Below are 23,436 nucleotides of genomic sequence, written 5' to 3'. Positions count from 1 at the left end.
GCTGAAAGAAATGTGAAAGCCAGATGCATCAGGAGTGGAATGAAGAAAAAAAAAATCACGAGGGATGATAAAATAACAGGTAGTTATCAAAAAAAAAATGTAACTCAGAGAGAAAAGAGGCTCATTTTCAGGTTTTGTTGTACAGCTGTATCTGAAATCTGGATGTCACCATGATCTGTTCGGTGTGTGACAAAGATGTTGAACGCAACCGCGCACGCACACACACACACACGCACGCACACACGCGCGCGCACACACGCACACAAACGGAAAACATGACGAAAACGGAAAGGTGGAAAAAATGTTGCTCACCGTGACTTTGTGTTCTCCGGTCAGGTTGGGCCACTCACACAGCAGCTGGCTCTCAGACAGGGTGAGAACACAGGGCGTCTCCCCGATCAGCACCGTGTAGTTCAGTTTAGAGTTTCCCGGGGCTGCAGGAATTAGGTTACGTCCCTGAAAACAGAAACGCACACAGATGTCACACACATGGAACAATCAAAGTGAGATTCAGAGAGTCGGACTTAAAGTGAGGTTTGTGTCATGTGAAAAAAAAAAAAAAAAATCAAGTCTCTTATTGGCTGGAGGGAGGCCGTCAACAATTCCTCCACTGCTCCAAATCAGTGTGCAAGGTAATCTGAAATGCAGGTAACCATAGCAACAGTATTTCTGCTTGAAGCTGCGGGATAGTACCGCTCCCAGAAATGGACCAAATCCTGAATAGACTGTCTGTAGATCAAAATCAGCACTAACAGTTTCAACAGAAAGTTGCAACCCATCTTTTTAGTCTGGATTTAAAAAAAAAAAAAAATCATGGCTTGGTGTTTATTCGGTCTTCTATTTATTGATTATGATTATTATCTTGAGATGCACATGTATGTGTCGATGTTTTTATTTTGTCTGCTTTTATTGCCTTTGTCAATCAATTATGAGGCTTTTTCACACTGAATTATCTGAAAGGAGGTTTACAAATTAACTTGTTTTCCTTTATGAAACTTACTAGGACCTGCAGTGTCATTATACTGATTTGGCCACATGTAGTGAATGAGCCTGTTGCATGAAGATGTTTATCTGAGCAAATTATTCTTCTCTCATTTGTCACATTTACCTACTACCCCTTCTCATCCTCACTCCGTATGCTTCACAGAGTTGGAAGCTAATTGCTCGAAAAATGTCGACAGACATTTAATTCCTCTGCAATTATTCCATGGGAGGCTGTTTCGGTGCTACTTATTTTATTTTTTCCCCCCCCACCACCAGTGGAGCAATCAGAGCTTTTCATTAAGAAATGATGCTTAAAGTTACAGAATGAAGTAATCTTCCTGGCTAAAAAAAAAAAAATCCTCTCTGATTGGCGGGGAGAAAAAAGGCTTTAGTTCTCCATGAAATTGCGCGATAATTTTCCCTTTCGCTCCTGAAAGGCTTTGAAGTTCAAGGAAAGAGGTGAAATGACAAAAGACAGTGTGTGGGTGGATGGGTGGGTGGGGGTTGGCGTAAATGCGCTCTGGATTCAAACGTGCACTGCTTCTATGGCTCAGGGTAAACACGGCTATGAAGTCCTGCTTCAGAAGTTATCAGATAAAAATCTGAGCAGGTGGCATTGCAACGCACGGGCCCACTTTATAAACATTACTTTCCTTTTCACTTGATTTTAAAGGAGGCATTTTAAAAAGAAGTTTCTCCTCCTTAAAGGTCTCCGAACCCCAATGGAGACAGCAGGTGGAGAAATAACATCTTTCAAGGTTGCAGCACATTTAAAAGGAAACTGTGTTGAAAGAAAAACCAGCAAAAGACGGAGGGAACACGTCTATATGGGAAAAGTCTGGAGCAAATCATTTCACATGCCTGTCAGAGTCTTATCATTTGTATTAGATGTCGACCGGGAGGTCGCCAAAGCATTTTCCAAAATAACTACTCGTGAGATTGAGCTTTTAACACTGTTGACAATAATCCACATTGCTTCTTGTGTGTCAGCGGAGTGCTCACACAGAACTAACCTTCCTTTGTCCCGGAGTCCTGGTGTGTGGAGACATTTATGCCTTTAGGAAGTAACCTTCGATTAAAAGCTTTAATGCTAAACTCGATCCATAAACAGATTGAACTGCATGAGGGAGGAGAGGACAGACGGCACAAATAAAATGAGAAAAGTGAAGCAGGAATGGAGAGAGGTGGATAAATTAAGGAAAGATTGAAGCAGGAAAACCTGTGAAAAAAAAAAGCAGCAAAGAGGAACTACAAAGAGGAAGAATGTGATGGATGTAAAGCAAAGTTGGGTGGAGGCGAGGCCAAAACAGATCAATGCGACGAGCACACGGGGCAATTTACCTTGAGTATGAGCGGTGAGCTGGGCTTCAGCTCGAGCATGCCCGTGGGGCTCAGGGGTTCAAACACAGGGTCCGGGTGGTAGCTGAAAGTCTCGTTTACCACCAACACAGAGCGCACATCATCCATGACAAAGCCAATCTCGTCAGGACTGCTGCCCACCTCCGAGAAGCCTTTGTCAGATCCCGCCACAGAGGGCGCCAGACACACCATCACAGTGTTGTTGAGAACGGTGCAGTTCTGGGGGAGAGGAAGAATGATGGGCAAATTAAATAGGAGGGAGTGAATGGGGGAAAAAATGCAGCGTAACAGAGAACAGCAGAGAAATGTGATTAACAGTTTTCAAAGGTGATTTAATTTTCCATTTAACAACCTCTCTATCTTATTTGGACAAAATTAAAAAAGGCACATTTTGCAAATCTTTATAGAATATCAAGTTAAGTGGAGTATAGTGAAAAAAATTAGGCCTGAAACAGAGTTATATGATGTGAGCGATTAAATGTCTCCGTAATGACATGATAAAGAGGAGGCTGGCTTAATAACATCAGTGTTGTAATCAGTGTTGATATCATCTGGAAATCTCCCCGTGGGGTTCGACGCTTAAATCAGTAACCGTAGAACAAATTAGACTAATGACACACAGAGACCGGAGAGGTCAGCTGGTAGCGTTTCACCACAACACGGCACAGCAGAAGGGATCCTTGCATAGTTTCTCAGCATGGTGTCGGCCTGCATTGTGTTCCATACATAAGCACAAAATGCTAAAAGAGATTGGCGTTTGTAGGTCAACAAAAAACATTCACCAAGCACCGTATGATCGGCCGCAGAGATGTGGGACAAAGGAAAAAGAGGGGATATTTTTACTTTCCGCAAAGAGTATGAGTGGGGAAAAAGGTTAGCTAAGCCCCGTGGTGCTAGGTGAAGAGAAGGGGGATTTGCCAGAGCTGCTTTATTGCTGGTTGACATTTCAAAGGTTAAACTGCTAAAAGGAAATTCAACATCAAATACAAACAGAAAATGGGCCCTTGGCTGGTTGACCGGCGGGTCAGGTGTGTGCGTGTCCCAGGAGTGGGTGGACGGTCTGAGAAGTGCTTCTTCCTTGCAGAGAGAGAGACAGACACCCTGTGTGTCTGCGCCGGCCTCGGTCCGTCTCACCCACCAACAGAAGTCGCAGCTTTTATTTTGTTTTGTTTCGTCAATAAAAAAAGTGGGTGTCTGAGTGCAACCACTCACATTCTCGGACTTGGCAGCTCCATACTTGGCTCTCATTTTGGGCTCCTTGATGGTGGCCAGATTGGTTCCAGTAATGGTCAACATGGTCCCTCCACTTTAAAGAGAAAGAAGAAACAACAAAAATGTATTAAAGAAGGAAAATTAGGACAAACAATATTGCAATTGCACTGGGAAAACAAAAACAATGTCCCATGCACTTCTGTGTCAAACACTCCATCTCCTGCTGCGTATGTGCCTCACAGGATTTAACAGTATACGTGGTTCAGCAGGCCTATCACTGGAGATAAATGGTAATAAATCTGTTCTCTGTGGGAGCCGAGAGGGCCCTCCAGTTGGCGACTCACCATTAATGCTCGCTTCTCCCGTAGCCTTTCACCTGCTTATTCAGAGAAGTCTATTTTCAGGTAATGACGGTAACGTTAAAGCCCTCGCATGAATGTTAAAAGCTTGTTTAAACTGATATGCAGGCTGGAGGGAAGAGCAGGCAAGTACGCAGCGCCACTCCTGAGAGCTGAAGCGCTTGGCCTCTGTCTTCAGCACAAAACCAGAGGTGATATGATCAGACTTTAATAAACTTTCCGTGCTGTTTTTTTTTTTTTTTTTCATCCGTCTGAGATATACGCAGCGACTGCTATCACTATCAGTAATCTGACTTGTGCAACCTTAACACCTGTGGTCTATTCTAAAGCTACATGACGGTGACCAGCGGCGACAAGTGTAATACGGGTGGGAGGCCTACTACCCCCGCCCCCCCCACATCGCTTTCACCACCGCCTGCGAGGTTGAACTTTGTCTGATGCAAAGTGTTCTGACAGCATCTAAATAAGTTAGCATAGAGCTTAAAAGTGGAGTGGTGCAAGACAGTGGAGACCCAGTGGAATCACAAGTTTCACTCAGAAGAAGCAGACACATGACACACTGGCTGGTATTAAGCGCGGTTCCACATGATGGAATTGTAGAAGCAGAAAAGATGTGCTATTCTGGATAACAGCCGCACGATGGTGTCGTGGTTAGCACTCAGCAAGAATACCACCGGTCTGATGAAGGGGCCCTTCTGTGTGGAGGATGAAAGTATCTGCTTGTGGAGGGTGTGGGTTTATTTACAATGCATTGACACCAGTCTAAATTGATTACTCTAAATTGCCTGTAGGTCTGTCTCTCCACATGGTGATCTGTCCCTTGTTTACTCTGCTTTAGACCCAGCCGACATCACCTTCAGCCTCCGATGACCTAAACCTCAGTATGCAATACATTACGAGAAGTTGTGATGTAATAGAGTATGATACGATATTGTGGCCCACAGTAAAATATACTACGATATGGTATAACATACAATACAGTGTGATTTTATTTGCTATAATATAGTGTACTATGACACATGGTGCAATAATATGGTACAAAACTGTATTATATGAAAGAATGCAATACGGTGCGATGCTGTAGAATGCTGTTCCGATATAAAAGGAGACAGTTGAACTATGATAGATGTGATATGGTTCAATACAGTAGGATACAGTAAAATACACTTTCTGCTTTTCTCCAATGGAAAAAATATTATTTGGGGCTGCTCCAAGTGCAGAATGAAATTATAACACTGTATAACAATAAATTAAGTCAAGGATAACTTGTTGAGATCCACCCTGTAAAGTCGGTTAAGAAGATGAATTCATGTTCTGTGGAGTAAATCCAGTAAAGGAACCTCATTTCTGGGTCTCTTTTATATGGAGAAAGAAAACCGGTGCAGCGAATGTGTTTTGTTGGGGTTATAGAGAGAGCCGAGTGCAGCATCTGGGCTCAGTGAGGAGCTTCGGGATGAAAAAGTTGCCTGAAGCAAAATATGGCTGCGAGATATAAAAGAGGATGACGGATGATGAATCTAGTCCAGAGTGAAAATTGAACATATCTAAGAGTTACATGAGGTCACACATTTTTACAGATTCTGGAAATGTTGAGGGAAAAACCAGTGGGAAAAAAAACCTGCTTCGTATCAATAAATGGTAACACTGAAAAGCACTTGTTCTCCGAGAGAATAAGGATCTTTTCCACACACATAAAGGACACGATGCACTGTGTAAACATGGTGTCGTGCCACACGTCTGCATTGTTAGAGAGCTTCCTCCTGAAGGGAGGAGAACAAGCCTCAGTCGTGTCAAATTTGTGTTTTGGATGACGGAGGCTCGCCACTGTTTGAAATAGCCTCGGCGACGGGGGTCACAAAAGGGGACCCGGCGACAAAATAGCTTGGTAAATAAAAAGGCGCCACTGGCCAGGAGAACTGCGCGCTTCCTCCTCTGGGAGCACTGAGTGAAACGCCTCGACGCCAGCAGAGTGCTGAGGTTATTTCCCCTCAAGGCTGGAGGCAACACTTTCACTCTCTTGTTCTCTCTTTCTCTCTCCCAAGCCGTCAACCTTTCATTCTTCCTCCTGCAAATGAGACTTCTCATCTGCTCACGCCTCATTCGCATGACGAGGGATTTGTGTCTCTCTGCACAGTTTTAAACGTGGCTTCTATTTTCACCTCAAACCCCCTGTGATGAACCAGTGAAGGAGTGTTACACTGTCTTAGCAGTCATTGTGTCAGGTGGAAGAATGGAATGTCTGAAGAAGTTATACTCCAAAGTGTATACTTGCTATATTCTGTTTGCAAGTTGGAGATGCAACAATAAAAAAAATAATATACTTTATTTTCCCCTTATATTCGCCAGAGGTTGAGAGGGTTTACAGTGAGCTCTCCTGTCCTGATGAGCTTTCGACGTGAAATATATGCAGTGTGGAGTTTCTGTACCAGCAGCTTGACACTCCCAAATCTGAACCACAGGAGAAAAGCCTTTCATTTCAAGGGTGTCATGGAGCTACTGAAGTTTGCATATGACAGATGACTTGTACAAAAAAAAATCTTTTTTCTTTTTCAGTTCCACTACCAACTTTTATTTGAAATTTTTAAGTAAATGTTGGGGAAAACTAGAAAAAAAAAAAGTATGACAGGTTCCTGGAACTATACAGTATGTTTGAAGTAAATGAGATGGTGTGCGTGCGTGTGTGTGTGTGTGTGTGTGTGTGCGTGTCTGTGTGTGTGTACTAGCTGGCTTCCTCTCTGAGTTGAAGAGTAATGGAGTTTCTAGGTCATGCTAGTGAGCCCATTAGCATTTGGAAGACTTTTTCTTCCCCTCAACATAACTTGTGTTTGCAGAGGAAACCTTCCTGTGGCTATGTCATCTCATTTCAATAAGTCAAGTAATATTTACAGATATATCTCCACTGCAGCTCATCAACTGGCAGCATGCTGCTTTAGGAGCATCCTTTACTGCCATTTTCCCCTCTCAAAGATTTGTTTTTCAAACGTATAGATAAACAGAATAAATAATACCCCTTTGAACAGAGAGATGAGTGTGACAATATAGTGTAAAACTTTTTCTTCAAGACTCAGATGAGGGGAGTATGCTGGTAGAATAATACATTCATCCCCCTTTGCATGGAGTTCATATTTCAGTTTAGTTGGCTATGCTCCTTCCGTAAGGAATGGAGTAACAACTACCAGGGATTAATAATGTATTAATGAATTTGTAGCCATGGATGTACAGTAGATCAAGCAGAATCATAGATCAAATACCTTATTGATAAAAATTATACATGATAAAAGACAGTAATGACGTAATCATACAACACTTGATGGAGATGACTACATGAAGGAGTGAGTAATATATTGTGGGTATTCATGCCATAATAGAGCATTCTTCAAACAATTCCCCTGAATAAATCATTACTCTGGTTGCTGAAACACATTGTGTATGTATACAATTTATTATGCAATCATTACTTTGACATTGTGACCGCACTGAAAAGATAAAGCCACACTTTCTCACCTGGCGATGCTCCAGTCTGGTTCAATCTTCAGGATGGTGGGATCATCTGTGTAGTTGAACTTGACCTCGGGGTTCCTCAGCTCAGCAGAGTTGATGTCGACCATGACCGGGGTGGGCCCCGGGGCCTGGCCAGCCGGGGTCACACAAACTATCTCCTTGCTGCTCCGCCTGAAAGAACAGAAGACACAACGGAGCAGGAGAGGACTTTAGAAAATGATGTTACATGTACAGGTCTGTGACAGCCTCTCCTCAAGTGGTACTGTGACCTTAGCATCTGTATTTGGAGGGCTTTGGGAAGGTTTCCTCAGCACATTCATTGTTTTTTTAAAGATTTCACAAACCCAAAAAACATAAAATTGTACAACATGCCATTGTAGCATATTGCAAAACAAAAGGATAAAAAAAAACAAAAAAAAAACGAAGGGTATATTAATTGTTTAAATAAATTTGCAGTTGAGAGGACACTTTTTGTAATTGGCAGAAAAAAAAAAGTGAGCGCACAGAAAGAAATGTATATCTCACTGCATTTATTGAATACCTTATAAATCATTCATCAGATAGGACAAAATAGCTGCTGCACATACACACATAATGAGATGCCTTTGTACAACGCCAACATCTTTCTGCACTTCAAAGCTCCGTCTGTCTGTCTGTCTGTCTGTCTGTCTCTCTGTCCGTCCGTCCTTCCCTCCCTCCCTCCTGCGCTTTCTCTGGCCAACAGATCTGAAGTGGCAGACCAGGCTGGTCGTCTCTCTCTGTGTGATGTAACTCCCTCCAAAGCAGAGAGCCAGCCAGCTGTGACCTGCTGGGAAACTTTGCGCCACTGCCAGAAACTTTGTGCTCCACTCCAGTGACTCACTCATCGTCCCCTTCCTACAAACGGGGGGGGGGGGGGGGGGGGGGGGGGGGGGGGGGGCAGCTGTGAGACAAGATACCTTCAGATGTGCGTTGCAATGAGCCGGTGCATTTGTGATGAATTTACATATAGATGCAGTTCACAGGCAGGAGATTATCACGGTGTAAGTACGTGCTTTGTGTCTCCTGCGTGCTTTCTGTTGTGTACTGTACATGTTAATGGGTGCACGTCTAAGCAGAGTTTGTTTTTTAAGTGTTTGTTGGTACTTTAATAGTCATTGTGCTGTGCTTTTATGGCGTCTTATTTATTTATTCAGCACCTCCCATAGAGACAACATCAAGTTATTCACAGAATTAAATCGGGAAATACAAACAAATATTAATGTATACACACACAACCCCCCCCCCCAAAAAAAAAACAAAAACAAAAAAACAACAACAACAAAAACCCAACAAAACTATAAAACACAGCAGCAGTAGTAATAAAAATATGTTGGAAACACCCTTCCTAAACAAGCAGGTTTGCAGATGCTCTATATCTTTAATTTCAAGGAGTGTTGTGGAAAGGTTTTTGCCAAGAGTGCCATAATATTTTAATCCATTTTACCATTTACCTTTCAGGTCTAAGCACTGATCTTCTGTGGATGCAGGCCGTCTCAAAACTTTGACTCATCATGTAATCCCTAAGATTCATCTTTACACCCTTAAATAGTACTCAGTGGATTTGGCTATGTGATTAGTGTTGTTGTATTCGGCTGCAGAGTAAATCTGGAACCGATGAGGTGTTTTATTGTTGTGATTGAATAGCATTTGTTTCAGACATGCGTGAAACTGGGTAATTTGGGTTGCTTGAATCCAAATGGGGTTTATCATGCTGTTTTACTGACCATATCCCAGGAGGCAACTTCAACTGCACCCTCAGACTAAAGAGGGGACTGAAGAGGGGATGAAGACTGATAGAAATAAATGAAAAAAGAAAAATTCTCCACATTCCACTAGTGCTGCGTATCCATCGCAACCATTTCCACAACGCTGTTGCTGTCGAGAGCCCCTGTGGTGCCCACATACGCAGTTTTGACAAGGTTGCAGCCACACAAAAGAGACCAAGAGGGGGATACGGAAAAGGGGAAGAAAAAGGGGAAGAAAAGAGAAGGGGTTGCACAGGGAGATAAGAGGATGAGTGACTTGGGGTAAATAGGTTTTGATTAAAGCATGGGGGCCCTGCTTAATACAAAGATACATTAAAGAGATGGACTCAACCAGTTCATTAGTTTGGTCATAAAGGTTATTGCTGCTCAGTGAATGAAAGGCCAAGACTATTATGTCCACCTTCCTCTGGATGTGCTACAGAGCTTTAAATTGGACTCAACTCTATCCTTTGGATATGATGTAAAAAGAATTTGATGGGCCCAAGCTCATTAGTGTAAGTTGCTGCTTGTTGCTGGAAAGAAGGGCTGCTACACAAAAACCCACCTTTTTAAAAACTATTGAGGAGAAAAAGAATTATTTTTCCATCACAGAAGACTTACGATCTGCCAATAATCACCTTCACAATGAAGCCTCAATCTGATTTTTCCTCTCAGTCTGTATTCGATTGTTTGAGTGCACTAACAATCTCCTCTGTGATGTTTCCTTTCTCAGCCATCTGTCAGACACCATGCACCAGTGGATTCAGTCCAGAGCTCGGTTTGGCTGCAAGTTCGCCAGAAAGGGACTCAAAGATACAATAGAGTTCTTGGCACAAGAAATTAAAGTCATATCAAATTGGATCTATGTCTCCCATTCTTGAAACCCTGGCACAATGTATTGCAGAGTGACAAGTGAAGATAACGCTGACAGATTAGCTTCAAAACTAAAAAAAAAAAAAAAAAGGAAGGAGAGAAGAGAAGAAAAAAAGACACTGGTTCAAAGCAGGAAATACGTGAGTTACCAATTACCAGCAACACCATATCATTCCTTTCAAATTATAGTCCTATCTCTGACAAAATGTGGGCCATGCACTTAAGTCATTCACAGCACAACTGAACAATGATATCAGCTTCCCCGGGAAAAGGCTACACTGTCATTCTCACAATTGCTGTGAATTACAGTACCGCGGGTCATCCTCTTTGCTGGCGGCATTTTTGGGGCCTGCTGCAAATCAAAGGTGGCCACCAGGGAAATGGGTGGCTCTTTTTTTCTTTCTAAAACTAGCAACTGTAATTAGAAAATGAAATACAGCAGGGAGAAGATGGAAACACTCACTGTCAAGATGGAAACACATCACATTGACACAGGGAGGATCAGGAGGAAGCCACTTCCTTCCTTTTTTTTTTTTTTAAACAAACTTTAAACAGTTAAAACAATTTGTATTAAAAAAAGGTTGGAAATATATATAATAACATCTATCCAACACAAGATTTAGTTGGTACACAATGCCATATTATACTGTGCAAAACATTAGGGAATTTGGCCTCCAACCAAAAATTACTACTCAGTGTGAAAACATGTGCAATGTGGGAGTTTGAGGAGACTGTTAGGGTAAAATGTAGTCCAAGCTGTTTAAACCCCCTGGTCTTAAGATAAGCACAAGCCAAAAAGGAAAATGTCACAGTAACTGTAAACTGTGCAACTTTACTACTGCATCGAGCAGTAAATACTTGTTTACACCCTCTTACAACAGGAAGGCTGCATTTACATTACTCTACTGAGAGCTTTAATCAACATAGTGCCTGCCTCCCCAACAGCACAGTTTAAACTATAATTTCCCCTCGTGCAATCAGCCTCTATAAATACGTCTAGAAACAGTAGGAGTTTGGTACCATAATGGCAATATCTCTGTGTACACCCTCCCGAAGATCCCGTTTTGAATGACGGAATCATGACCATGAATCGCTAGAACTATAAATATAACAACGTTGGTGTGCATCTAAACTGGATTTGCTGCAGTGAAAAAAAGAGAAAACATAATAAATAGGTAGCAGTGTCTGCAATAGTGTGATTTTTCTGGCAGGCAAAAATGCTGGCAGGGTGGTGTGGGGTGCTCTGATAAAGAAAAATACAGCACATGCACCCTGTGTCGTAGACAGCGAGGTGGTTTGCTACATGCAATTACCATAAGGCGGACTACATAGCTGCAAAGGACAATGGGCCACCATGAAAGAGCTTTTTCTTTACCGTGGCGGTAATTTCTATCGGAGTTGTGGAAAAAAAGCAGCACAATAGGAACACGCTTCTTCTCCATTTTCAGTTCTATCTAATGAGTCTGGTAGTCACAAGAAAAAGCATTCCTCAATATTTTCAGAAAAGTGGCCACACACACACACACACACACACACACACACACACACACACACACACACACACACACACACACACACACACACACACACACACACACACACACACACACACACACACACACACACACACACACACACACACACACACACACACACACACACACACACACAGACAAAAACATCTCCCAGTTCTGTGCTTTTTCGTGAGTCAGCCACGCCCCACACTCTCCTCATGAACGACCAAACATGCTGGTACTGAGGGAAAAAGTGCTGGAAAGACTCGGGCAATTTCCGTGCCACCAGCCTGAACCACCTTGAACTTGAAGACCAGCCTTTAGCTTACCTCTCGAAGCGGCAGGGGTGCAGCCCGATCTTCACGGCCACAGCGCTGCCCGCGTTAAGATGACTGCCTTCAATTATGATCCTTGTTCCTCCGGACAGTGGTCCAGTGGACGGATGGACACGAGTGAAATATGGAGACTAACAAAGGAGGAAGAGGACAAGACAGTTGAGGATTATTCATGGGTTTGATCCAATCAAATAACAGAATTCTCCCAAAAAGATATTTTGTATCCTAAATTAGATGCACTTACTACAAAGGTGAATGCCTTGGTTGAGATGGCTTTGTAGTCCGGGTGAATGCAGTCACGGACGCACACTTCCACCTGAGCCTCCTGCACCCTGTAACCTGTTGCATCATTCAGCCGGCACACAATCCTGGAAGAGGAGACAGACGAGACGTAAGAAAAATGGCCCGGTCCAACAAGGATACAGCAAGTGAAAAGCAAGCAGTCAAAAAAAAATTGACTAGAGTGGAGTGTTTTTTGTTCCCGATTGCAGCTTTATTCATAAGATGAAAACAAAGCATATATTATTCTTTTAGAAGCAATCTGCCATGCTAAGAAACTGAAGAGATTTCTGTGTGTGTGTGTGCATTAGTGTTACTGTAGAACCATAAGCAGCACACTTGGCCCTGGGCGCTGGCTGGCCAAATGAAAATCCACTGGAGAAATGATTGAGTGAGGAGGGGAGTAGTGGTGATGTAGCCCACAGGGAGAAACACACACACACACACACACACACACACACACACACACACACACACACACACACACACACACACACACACACACACACACACACACACACACCATGTTTCACCCAGTGGAGACACACTTGACTGTTAATTAGCCAGAGCGAAGAATGAAGACAAGGAGAAAGGGCGTGAGTGCAAAAGGAGAGCGGAAAGAGAAAGAAAAGAAGCAGCAGAGGAGGAGAGAAAGCGGGTTAAAGTGAGAGAAAGGCTGATTAATAGAACATGCTCATATCTTTCTCATCTCCTCAACTTCCTCTGTACGAGTTATTAACTCTGCTGCTTCCGTCCCAGCTGCAGGTGGTCATGGTGTTAGTGTGGTCTATTGTTTTTTCCCCTTTTCATTTATTCCCAGGTCTCATGCTATGACAGGGACCATGATTAAAATGCTGGACAGCTCTCAGTTAGAAACGAGGCTTCGCTTACATCACTATTGTATTGCAACGTTATAAATCGTGCCTAAATGAAATAACTGACATGGAAAAAAAAATCAGACATGCCAAATTGTCACACAGCAGCTACTAATGGGGCAATAAAAGAAGGGTTATTAGGTTCTGTTGTTCCTTGCTACTGGCAATAACTTATTTCTCTCAAAGTGAAGTCAAATATTGCTGTCAATTTTCAATGACTGAGGTGACTGGTTTTAAAAAAGCTATATTCTGTGAATGTGTGGAGGACGTATGAAGTCGAGAGCAGGAACAACACTTTCCCCAACAGTCAGCGCACTACCTACTATCTAGCAGCCGACCTTTAACCCCTGCTGTCAGCCCTGTGACCCCAGCTTGTCCCCCACACTGCAGCCGTGATGGGGTCACCACGATGACGAGCACAACCGGGCCACTAATGGCACCGTATGGCTAACATCACTTTTAATTAGCATGACACTCTGACTGCCAGCCACAGCGTCCGCCTCCTCCTCTTAGCGCGGGTGCTATGGAAACGGGCCAAAGCAGCGTTGCAAGGATGACAAGGTTAAATTGCCACCTTGCTGGAGTTGTATCTGATCACTTGGACAAAACGAACAAGTCGGAGACAAAAAGTTGTGCATGGAGGAGCATGAGCAACACTGGTCAGTGTGAGGGCCACGATTGTGAATCAACCACAAGGATATATGTGAAATATGGCTGCCGATGTAATCAAAATAAACTACCGTATATGTTTCTTAGTCGAATAACATGCATGAGAAACCAAACATCTAAAGATCCAAATCATGTTGTCATCATCTGGCATGTGTACTACATGCCCTGAAGGCTCGTGTTGAGCCGTGTTCATAGTGAGGTGTGGACGGAGGTTTTTTGAAGAATGCTGGGGAGAAAATGATCGTTTTGCTCATCGTGTGGATGTACCCTAAATAAGTAGCGACTTCAGAGACATGGGGAGAGTTATGAATCATGGCTGACATGTCGCAACCATATTTCTAAACCTATTTTGGAGGCATCACCGTCGAGAGCTGTGCAGCATTCTGTTGTCCTGACTGTCAAACTATCAAAGCCACATTTCCTGTGTTTCCCTCCGAGCGAGGGGGCAAAGAAAAGACTGAAGAATCTACTGGGACTGTGCAGCAGAACTTAGCAAATGAAACATTTGTACACAATGACAGCGACATAGTTGGAAACTGAATATTGAGGACACCTCTGACTGTGTTCAGCGTCTCCCAAATTTTTCTCGCTCTAAACTGCATTTTGACAAACGCAACATCAAACACAAAGTGTGACTCGATCGCAGTTTAACTGAAAGTGGCTGTGACACTTCTGTCATGGGGAGTCAAACTTTCTGCTGCTAATCTTTTTACTAGTTGAGAATACAACCAAATTAATGATTCACGTGATGTTCCTTTCATGTGGAATAAAGAAACGCGAGTGATGAAGAGTGATGTAACACACGTTGTTCGTGGCTGAAAGGAAAAGGTCAGTCAAAACCAAACAGCCTGAACCCAGAAATAATATGCAGCTGTTTACTGCTGCAAGTCATACTTTTCTCTAAACACACCGCTGCAGTTTTCAAATGAAAGTCGGATTAAGTACACAGCTCATAATTTCTTTGAAAAGTGATAAAATTTATCGAACAGGTGTTCAAATGACATTTCGGTTTTCACATATACACATACACTGTGACATAATATCGAACCCACTTACGTCTACAAATCAAAATGAGCCAAATTAATTTTAATGATGGCGGTTATGTGAGGCATTTCATTGTGAACAATAAAAGCTTCCGTGAAAGATATTATCTGATATACATGGATTGCATCCATTTGACACAGAACAGCTCCACACACAGCTCGAGATTGGGGGAGAAAAGCCATTATGTGAAAAAGGAAAATGGTATTTAATCTTACTAGATTACATAAAACACAGGTGTGAGACATATGAAACACAAAAACTAATATATACAATTGTAGAAACTACTTTTATTGGAATAAATAACCAGATTTTAACACTTAGTGTTGAACATGCAATGAATCCAGAGTCTCAGAAACAATGGGGCTTAACAAGAAACTCAACTGTAGAATTCCTGGGAGGATATGGAGGAGAACAAAGGATGAATGTAGGTGGCACGTTTGCCTTCTTACATTATCACTTTTAATTTTTGGACCAATCACACATTAGTTGAAACAAACAACATGTTCCTGTTGAGCAAGTGGACACCTTCATTGCGGTGATGTGTGGAGCTAAAGAGAGAGAGCGTGTGGACGTACTGTTCAGCACTGATGTACTGGTCCTCCTGAGGATTACAGGTCACCTTGCCGATGCGGACTCCGTTCTGGATGTCTCTGAACTGCAGACCCAGGTTCTCACCAGTGATGGTCAGCATGGTTCCCCCCTGCCTGGGACCAGTCTCAGGAGAGAGCTGTTATGAGGAACCAACACATGACAGCATTAAGCTAAGACATGAATAAAAAAAAAAAAAAAACAAAGAAAGACATCACAGAACATGTCGTGTCAGTGTGTTGAGAGTTTATTTAAGCCATTACGTCTTGTTCCATTTTGCGTGAATCAGACACTTTGCCACCTCATTAAGTGAGATGAAGAATGACCTTGGACCCATTAACTTCACCTCAACTCAGTCAAACCTTCACAACCTGTCAACTCACACACTTAACCCAGACTCACCCATCAAGCCCTCGCTTATATCTCTCATTTAACCTTGTGACGATTAATCTCCTGAATACAATTACAGCGCAAGGGGACCTTTGCTCCTCTTTCTTTCCTCTGGAGGTCTGTGAAAGGTGTTTCGAGCTACTAATGGCTACCCGAGGCTAGCCGAGTTGCTAATCACAGCCATATTCATCCAGCCGCCAACGCAGACAATGGTAATCAGTCTTTACTAGCATAATTACGGCTAAAGCTAATTGGATTAGAACATGGTGGAGCAGCGGGGTCATTCGTCCCAATGTGGTGTGGGGGGAATGGGGTGGGGCGGTGGCAGTTGCGGGTCATGAAGAGGGACCGTGGTTAAGGAGATTGGTTGATACAAAGAAAAAAAATAAAACAAATAATGAGCTGTTGCTTTTCCATTCATACCTTCGGGCAGTTCCATGCACTGCTAAGAAATGACAATAAAGAGCTGCTAAACAGCACATAGAACAAAATGGAGATATGGAAAAAAAGCACACCCATTCATCCATCTTATTTACCAGAAAAATCAGGATTAGGTTTGCAGGGCGCTGGAGCTAAGCCCAGCTGACAATTGGCTGAAGGCAGGTTACACCCCAGACAGGTTGCCAGTCCATCACGTGTCTAACACAGACAGTTAATCACGCACGCATTCACTCACACAGGCCATTTGGAGACATGTTTTCAGAGGTGATGTAGAGCCTAACAAATCTTTGGATTATGGGAGAAAGCCCGTAGTACCTAAAGAAAACCCACCCAGGCTCAGGGACCACATGCAAATGCCACAGAAAGGCCTTGTTGGTTCGCAGGTTTGAACCAAGACGACAGTGTTAACAACTACAACACCGTGCCACACTTGATCAACACATAAAAAAATTGACTCGAACTCTCTTCTGTGGAACCGAGGAATTCTATGCTCTTGTGAATCAGTGCATTAGAAACAGCATTGTATGAAGCAGCAACTATTTGCAAACTTTGGCTGCTGACCAACAAATTCTGGGAACGGTATTTATCCCATCTTTAACAATTTTTGCGAACCATGCATGGCTGAATTAGCATCCCTCCATCTTGAATTCTCTGTAACTTATTGTACCCTCAAATTTCCCCAGAAATGAGGCGATTTCAGTTCAATCCTTTGGTAACATAAAAAATAACTCTGCGCAGCAGTATTTTCCACCTGGTACCCTGCAAATATCCTCCATCTAATGTGATTAAAGGAAGGGTGACAGGTGAGTAGGAGCCACAGGTGTTCAGGACATCTGCAAACAGAGACACAGAAATAGGAACAAAGCTCCGAGTTGTGCACGCCAGCGCTGAAATGCCATGGTAATATAATTAAGGAGGTTTTTTTTCTTTTCATCTACCCCCTCCTCCTTCCCTTGCTCCAACCCTCACCCTCTTCAAATTCAAGTCTTTCGATTCATTCACCATCTTCACTTCTGTCACTGTGTCTGCATCCTAGTACATAGTTTATCTGGAGACAAAAAGCATGATTGGAAGACAGTAAAGGACCGGTTGCAATCTAAAGATATGGTAATCGAACCCCCCCTCCAGAAGCAGCGGCTTATCAAAAATACACATGTGCACACAAACACACAAAGATGTTGTTGCATCCACAACAAACAACACAAAATAAAAGCCCTTTTTGATAAAAGCCACCAGCCTAAACACTCGCTCCATTCTCCTCCTGCCGTTGTAATGCTCGACACCCATTCAAACTCGCTTTTTTACCCCCTCTTTTTGTCGCTGACTTGTCCCGTTGTGTTGGAGGCTTTGTGTCAAGCCTATTGTGGCTGGCTAAGCAGCAGTGAGCAGATAGCATCTGCTAGTTACAGGAGGAGGAGGAGGAGGAGGAGGAGGAGGAGGAGGAGGAAGGGACGGGGGGAGGAAGCAGGCAGAGGACACAGAGATGATATGAACATGGTGTAAAGGCTTCTGAAGTTTATCTGCGATATGAAAGCCTCTCAGAAACAAAGTCACAAACAAACCGACAAGATGCGATAAAATGGGCACAGAAGAGAATCAGAGAAGTCTTCAACACTAAATGTTAACACAAGGCTAAATGAAATAACGTTAATTCTGAAGCTGTGTAGCCTCGCGGACAGAAGGAGCAAATCTGTGTCAGAAGTCAAAATCACATTGGGGCCAATTATATTACTCTGGTGGGGCGATCATTAAGAATGTAAGTAAGTCTAATTAAGACATCAACATGATTAACACTCGGTTACAATTCTTCCTTCATAAATAAGAGCTAAAAGTATTCGCCATAAACTGTCTTGGTTCTGAAACAACAATGGAAAGGTGGCGTCAATAAAGGCCCTGAAACCCAACCGAACTTCCATCTGCACTAATAGACACAAGTATTAAGAAAGGTTAGGGAATGAAAGAGACAACAAACTTAAAGAAATATTAAAAGCAGAGGAAGAGGGGAAAGCAGAGTAGGTGGAGATGAAGGGAAGACATTGACTCAAAGAGAGAAAAGTAGTTTAGAAGTAGTAATTGTTGCAGTATAACAACACAAGGAAGATCAATTATTGGCTTTTCATAAAAAAAGAAATGGATTATTTTTAAATCCACGTTCTTGCATAGCGGCAATTGCGACTAAAAACAGCAAACTAAAAGAATACCCAGTCCGCCACCTCGGTCCCCCACAACACATGCACACACACACACACACACACACACACACACACACACACACACACACACACACACACACACACACACACACACACACACACACACACACACACACACACACACACACACACACACACACACACACACACACACACACACACACACACACACACACAGGCATGGCCTGCGCCGTTTTAATTGGTTTCTAAGGGCTGGCTGTAATGCTCTTTCTGTCCCATAGGAGAGGACAGGCAGGGGATGATGGATGATGGAGGGCCAGGCAGCATCCAAGGCCAGTATCAGGACACTGCTGCACACTATACTGGGACACAGCGACAGACAGTGTGAGTGTTTGAGTGTCTGTCACAATCTAAGTAGCTCTGAAAATGATCTTAAAGATCCTATATGACAAATCTGAGTTGTGGCTTCTTTCAGTTGTGATCCCTGCAGAGAATACGTACAAGATGGTGTGTGACAGCAAGCGTGCAGACTCATTACTGTGCACACAGATACTGTTATTTGGGAAGAATTAAAGTCATTTTCGTCGTAAGTCAATTGTGATACATGCCAAACAATCAAATATAGCAGTTTAATAGTTTAACATCTGTCTATAATCATAATTTACCATATCAGAGTGGAAACGGCACTCAAATCCACACTATTGAACAATATCAAATGGGCATCAGCGAAGTAGGAAAAGTCACCAAATAGGTTCTCCATTTTCTGCTCAAGCTGATTGTATGTACATAAATGGTGTGCGTGTGTGTCCATGTCTCCTGTGGTATTTCCTTCCCAGCTGAACACACACTCTCTGGTCCAAATGAAATTAGTGGCTAATCCGCGAGCTAATGGCCACACAGCAGCTGACATACTCCGAAAAAAATGAACAAAGCAGCTCAAATGAAGCAAAAAGAAATAAATAAAGGGCGGGGATCAAATAGGAAAAAATGGGGATTTGACCAAACTGGTGGTAAGAAGTGGAATAATATTCAATTTGTGGGGCCAATGTGATGCTCTTTGGGAGAAGGGATAAAAATGGCAGATGAAAAGAGAGAGGTTTTCTTTGTCATCTGCTGATGTTCTTTTGGCATTAAATGTCACTGTAAATGTCAAAGGTGGAGAAAAGAGGTGAGGCTGGCGGCGCGGTGGGTTGATAACACCTCCACTGGTGTCTCTCTCTTCTTCAGCTCTCCTTTGTCTCTTCCTCAGCATTCTCTTCCTATGTTTCTTCTCATGCTGTTTTTGAAGCTCTCCCTTGTCGGCTTTATTGACTGCCACCAACATCTTGCCCCGAGGCCAGGATTTACCCCTAAATATGCATGCAAGTGCACATGCTTGCATGCACAGCCTTCCCCCCCTCCCCTGTCTCTGTCCTACATGCACACACACACACACAACCCAATTGCTTCTGTGCGTTTGCTTCAAAGAGATAACTGAAGCGAGCACGTAGAGAGAAGGGAGCATTAGCTCACGGATTTATCTATGTGCCAGTGTTCCAATTATCCAATATCTCCATTATGCATTCAGAGAGTAACCCGTGTCACATAGGAAATGTACTGAGGGCTCCAGTTCTACAAGTCTGCATCAGTCAAATAGTGATGCAATTTAAACTATACATATATTTTACATTTTAAATCAACCAAATTGGGACTCTGTTGTCACTGAGATGATGTGTTCAATTCCGATACAGTTGGAAAAACAATGTTTGAAACACTGATGAAGAACGGGTGTTCAGGGCGAGCGTGAAGGCACGCCTCGCACAGCGGTGTCTTGCTTTCAGGCTGCGCTGCATGTGTGTGTGTCAGTCCCAGTGGTGAGCTGTAGGCACGGTGACCCGGGTCAAGCTCAGACGAGGACCACCTCCACGGTTACTGGTGGCAACAGATGGGTACGCCGTGGTTGTTTAGACGCCTTTGCTCACCCAGCCTGTCACACACACACACACACACACACACACACACACACACACACACACACACACACACACACACACACACACACACACACACACACACACACACACACACACACACACACACACACACACACACACACACACACACACACACACACACACCCACACCCACACCCACACACACACTCTCCACCTATGGCAGGACACAATTAGCATGACTCCAAATCTTCGGCTTTTTGTCTCATATCTTACACACACTCCAAACAACACACCGTCTCCTTGTTCCTCAGCTGTGTGTGTGTGTGTGTGTGTGTGTGTGTGTGTGTGTGTGTGTGTGCGCGCGTGTGAAGCCATCAGCTCTAATTTCGTCAGTGTGTTCAGTCTTGGTGTGTGTGAACTGCCTCCTCCTGGCCTGCCCATCTGTGTTGTGGTTACAGTCATAGTGTTGGCTTCTGAGCCGTCTATCCTTGATGCTGCCTGAAACCTCCTGTGACGCCCCGCTTGCTTGCTGAGGCCAAACAATGACACAGCACCGCAAACCTTTCAACTCTTTTCTTTGACTAATGAGCTGATTTAGATTGTGGAGAATAAATGAATAAGATCAAAAACGGGAACTTCAACACAAGTGACAATGAGTCTTGTTTTATTCTAGCAGCTCCATGTCTAATGCAGTGTGGTCCAGATCAAACTTAGTGGAACTCCAAGTGCCTGCTTAAGATCTGAGCAAAATAAAATTTTTACATGTCAAAGAAAACTTTAAGAAAACACTTTCTAGAATCTAGAATCAGACCTAAGAAACTGCCTAATGCTCAAATTTGGGAGGCACCTATACATTTGAAACTGTGGTCGTGTCTGTTGGGAAAGGATAAGAATCACTGGTTTAACAACTTCAGAGTACTGAAATTGTGGGCACACCAAAAAAGTTTCAATATTACCTATGTGCTATGTTCTTGCTATGTTCAAAAAGATGTAGCTTCACAGTTTTTTGCAAACTATTTGCATAAGGATCAGTTGAAAGTTACCCGTTTCCTCAGATGCATCCTGATTTGTTGCACGCTCTGTTTGTATTGTGCATCAGCATGTTATTGTTCCGGAGGCTTACCTTGGTGATCTTGGGGTGTGCGCAGCGGCTGTTTCCAGTCGTGGCGTGCATCCAAGTGCTCTCCGGGGGAGTGCACTCCTGCCTCAGAGAGCACTTCTTCTCGCCGACGCACCAGCCGCACTCAAACCGAGGATTTGCCTTCAAACACATCCCACAGCTGTCCCTCAGAGCGTAGCATTTATACAGATGAGCTGGAGAACAGAGGCAGAAAAAGGAAGTTCAGCCCACTTATTAGTGCTAGAATGAGGTTTGCAACGTTAAAAAAAAAAAAAAAGGCCTGGCAATTATTTGTTTTGAATTATCATGAACTATATAGATAAACAATTTCACACATTTGTTATAAATGGGGAAAAAAAAGTGTTTTCAAAACTTTCTCTGAGACAAAGTTAAGACCCTTTTCCCCTGAAAGGCCCGAGGAGCCATACACTAAATGTGTTTTTCCTCTTTGCTCTCCCATCCCTAAATCCTATTGGTCATGGAGCAGCTTTAAAGAAGCCCTGTACCAATTACTGGCTGCTAAATGACTCCTCTCTAATTGCATTAACCTATCAGCATTTTAGAGGAGCGAGCATCGCTCACACTCCACCCGATGATTATCACGAGTGAGAAGTGTGGAGGCGGCTGGCTGTGAAGACGCACATAGTGAGAGAGACGTCTCGGTCACGTCCAGGTACACATGGAGAGATTCACATTCAAGATAACGCACGACACACAGACACTGACGCATGCTGCTGGTACTCTGCGCTTTCTTTGTCCACATATGATTGCTATAAGAACGTAAACATCCCATTGTTGTTGGACAGCACTGCGGTTTCTCGATTATGTGACATATACATGGAACACATCCATGTAATATCAGTCCGAGCCAACAGGTTGAGAAAAATGAAATCTGAGCCTACAACAGCTTGCTTGGTACTTTTAGAGTACAGACAGAAATCAATACGAGGGAACAGAGCGACTATGTGGTGTTACTTTACATTATTGACAAACGGCAATAATCACCATCTTACAAACCCTTGATATGCAGCATTTTCTTTCTTTCCTTTTTTTTGTTGTGCTGGCAGTGTGACAAATACCACTTCAAAATAGCTGCATCTGGCTGTGTCTTTGGTCATCATAGCGTGACATCTGGGAACAGACAAAGGCGGCTCCCTGGGTTGTACAAAACTCTTCGGTGTGTGTCATTCACGGGCTTTATCGAACGCAGTGGTAGACGACGATGTTACTTTACCTCTCAGCAGGGGAATAATGTTACAGCCCCCTGCTGCTCAGCACAGGCCATAATTGCCCAGACACGACGAAGGCTGTTTTACCAGTAATTATATCCAACAGACATGATGTCACTGCCCTCTCCCATGGCAATGCATGTACAAGTATTTGATCATGACATGTTTCTTTGTTTGAAGTGCCGGGTGTATATGTACATGAGAGCCACGCTTCGTAAACACTTTTTCAACATGTAAAGCATGTTTATGGTATGAAAGGCATCGAGTCATAGGCACCAGTAAACAATCACATGTAGGTGCAAATCAACTTTTCTGAAAGTATATTATCAAGAATCATCAATGTAACATCTTTAAAATGGCAAAATATGACAGTGTACAAACAAATATTTTATATCATATGAAAGGATATCCAAGGATAATAGATATGGTATTGCTGTAATATTGCAATAAGCCACATTAGCAGAGAACCAACGGTTCAAATTTCCATCGATCCTTCTTTTATACCGCTGTTAATCTTTTCAGGGTCATGGGTTGCTGGAGCTGATCCCAGATAACTATGAATGAAGGCCGAGTACACCTGGAGACGATGCCAGATAAATACTGAGGCAATCACCGACACTCATTCACACCTACAAGCAATTTAAGTTCACTAATTAACCTCACATGCGTGTTTTTGGATTGCAGGAGGAAATCTGAGACAAACCCACACAGGCAAAGGGAGTACAACTCCACACAGATAGGCCTGGCTCAGATTTGCATCCGTGATCCATGAAGTCTGTCTTCTCCAAAC

General features: G+C 43.2%; 1 protein-coding gene across 2 annotated transcripts in view; it reads right to left on the bottom strand.

Annotated features, from left to right (window-relative positions):
• plxna1b (plexin A1b) overlaps window positions 1–23,436 on the bottom strand; it is a gene marked incomplete at its 5' end in the record, with an annotated part of 162,974 nt that overhangs the window by 22,614 nt on the left and 116,924 nt on the right. For both annotated transcript variants that reach the window (XM_080495587.1, XM_080495588.1), the window contains 8 exons: window positions 313–456; window positions 2,326–2,562; window positions 3,556–3,649; window positions 7,419–7,586; window positions 11,898–12,034; window positions 12,148–12,271; window positions 15,346–15,497; window positions 21,421–21,611. In XM_080495587.1, the coding sequence (XP_080351713.1) occupies window positions 313–456; window positions 2,326–2,562; window positions 3,556–3,649; window positions 7,419–7,586; window positions 11,898–12,034; window positions 12,148–12,271; window positions 15,346–15,497; window positions 21,421–21,611 (1,247 nt within the window). The remainder of the gene's footprint in view (window positions 1–312; window positions 457–2,325; window positions 2,563–3,555; window positions 3,650–7,418; window positions 7,587–11,897; window positions 12,035–12,147; window positions 12,272–15,345; window positions 15,498–21,420; window positions 21,612–23,436) is intronic.

The sequence above is a fragment of the Blennius ocellaris genome, assembly GCF_963422515.1.
Source record: "Blennius ocellaris genome assembly, chromosome: 4".
NCBI classification, from domain to species: domain Eukaryota; kingdom Metazoa; phylum Chordata; class Actinopteri; order Blenniiformes; family Blenniidae; genus Blennius; species Blennius ocellaris.
Note: the sequence above shows the minus strand (reverse complement) of the source record. Positions and strands in the feature narration are given on the sequence as shown.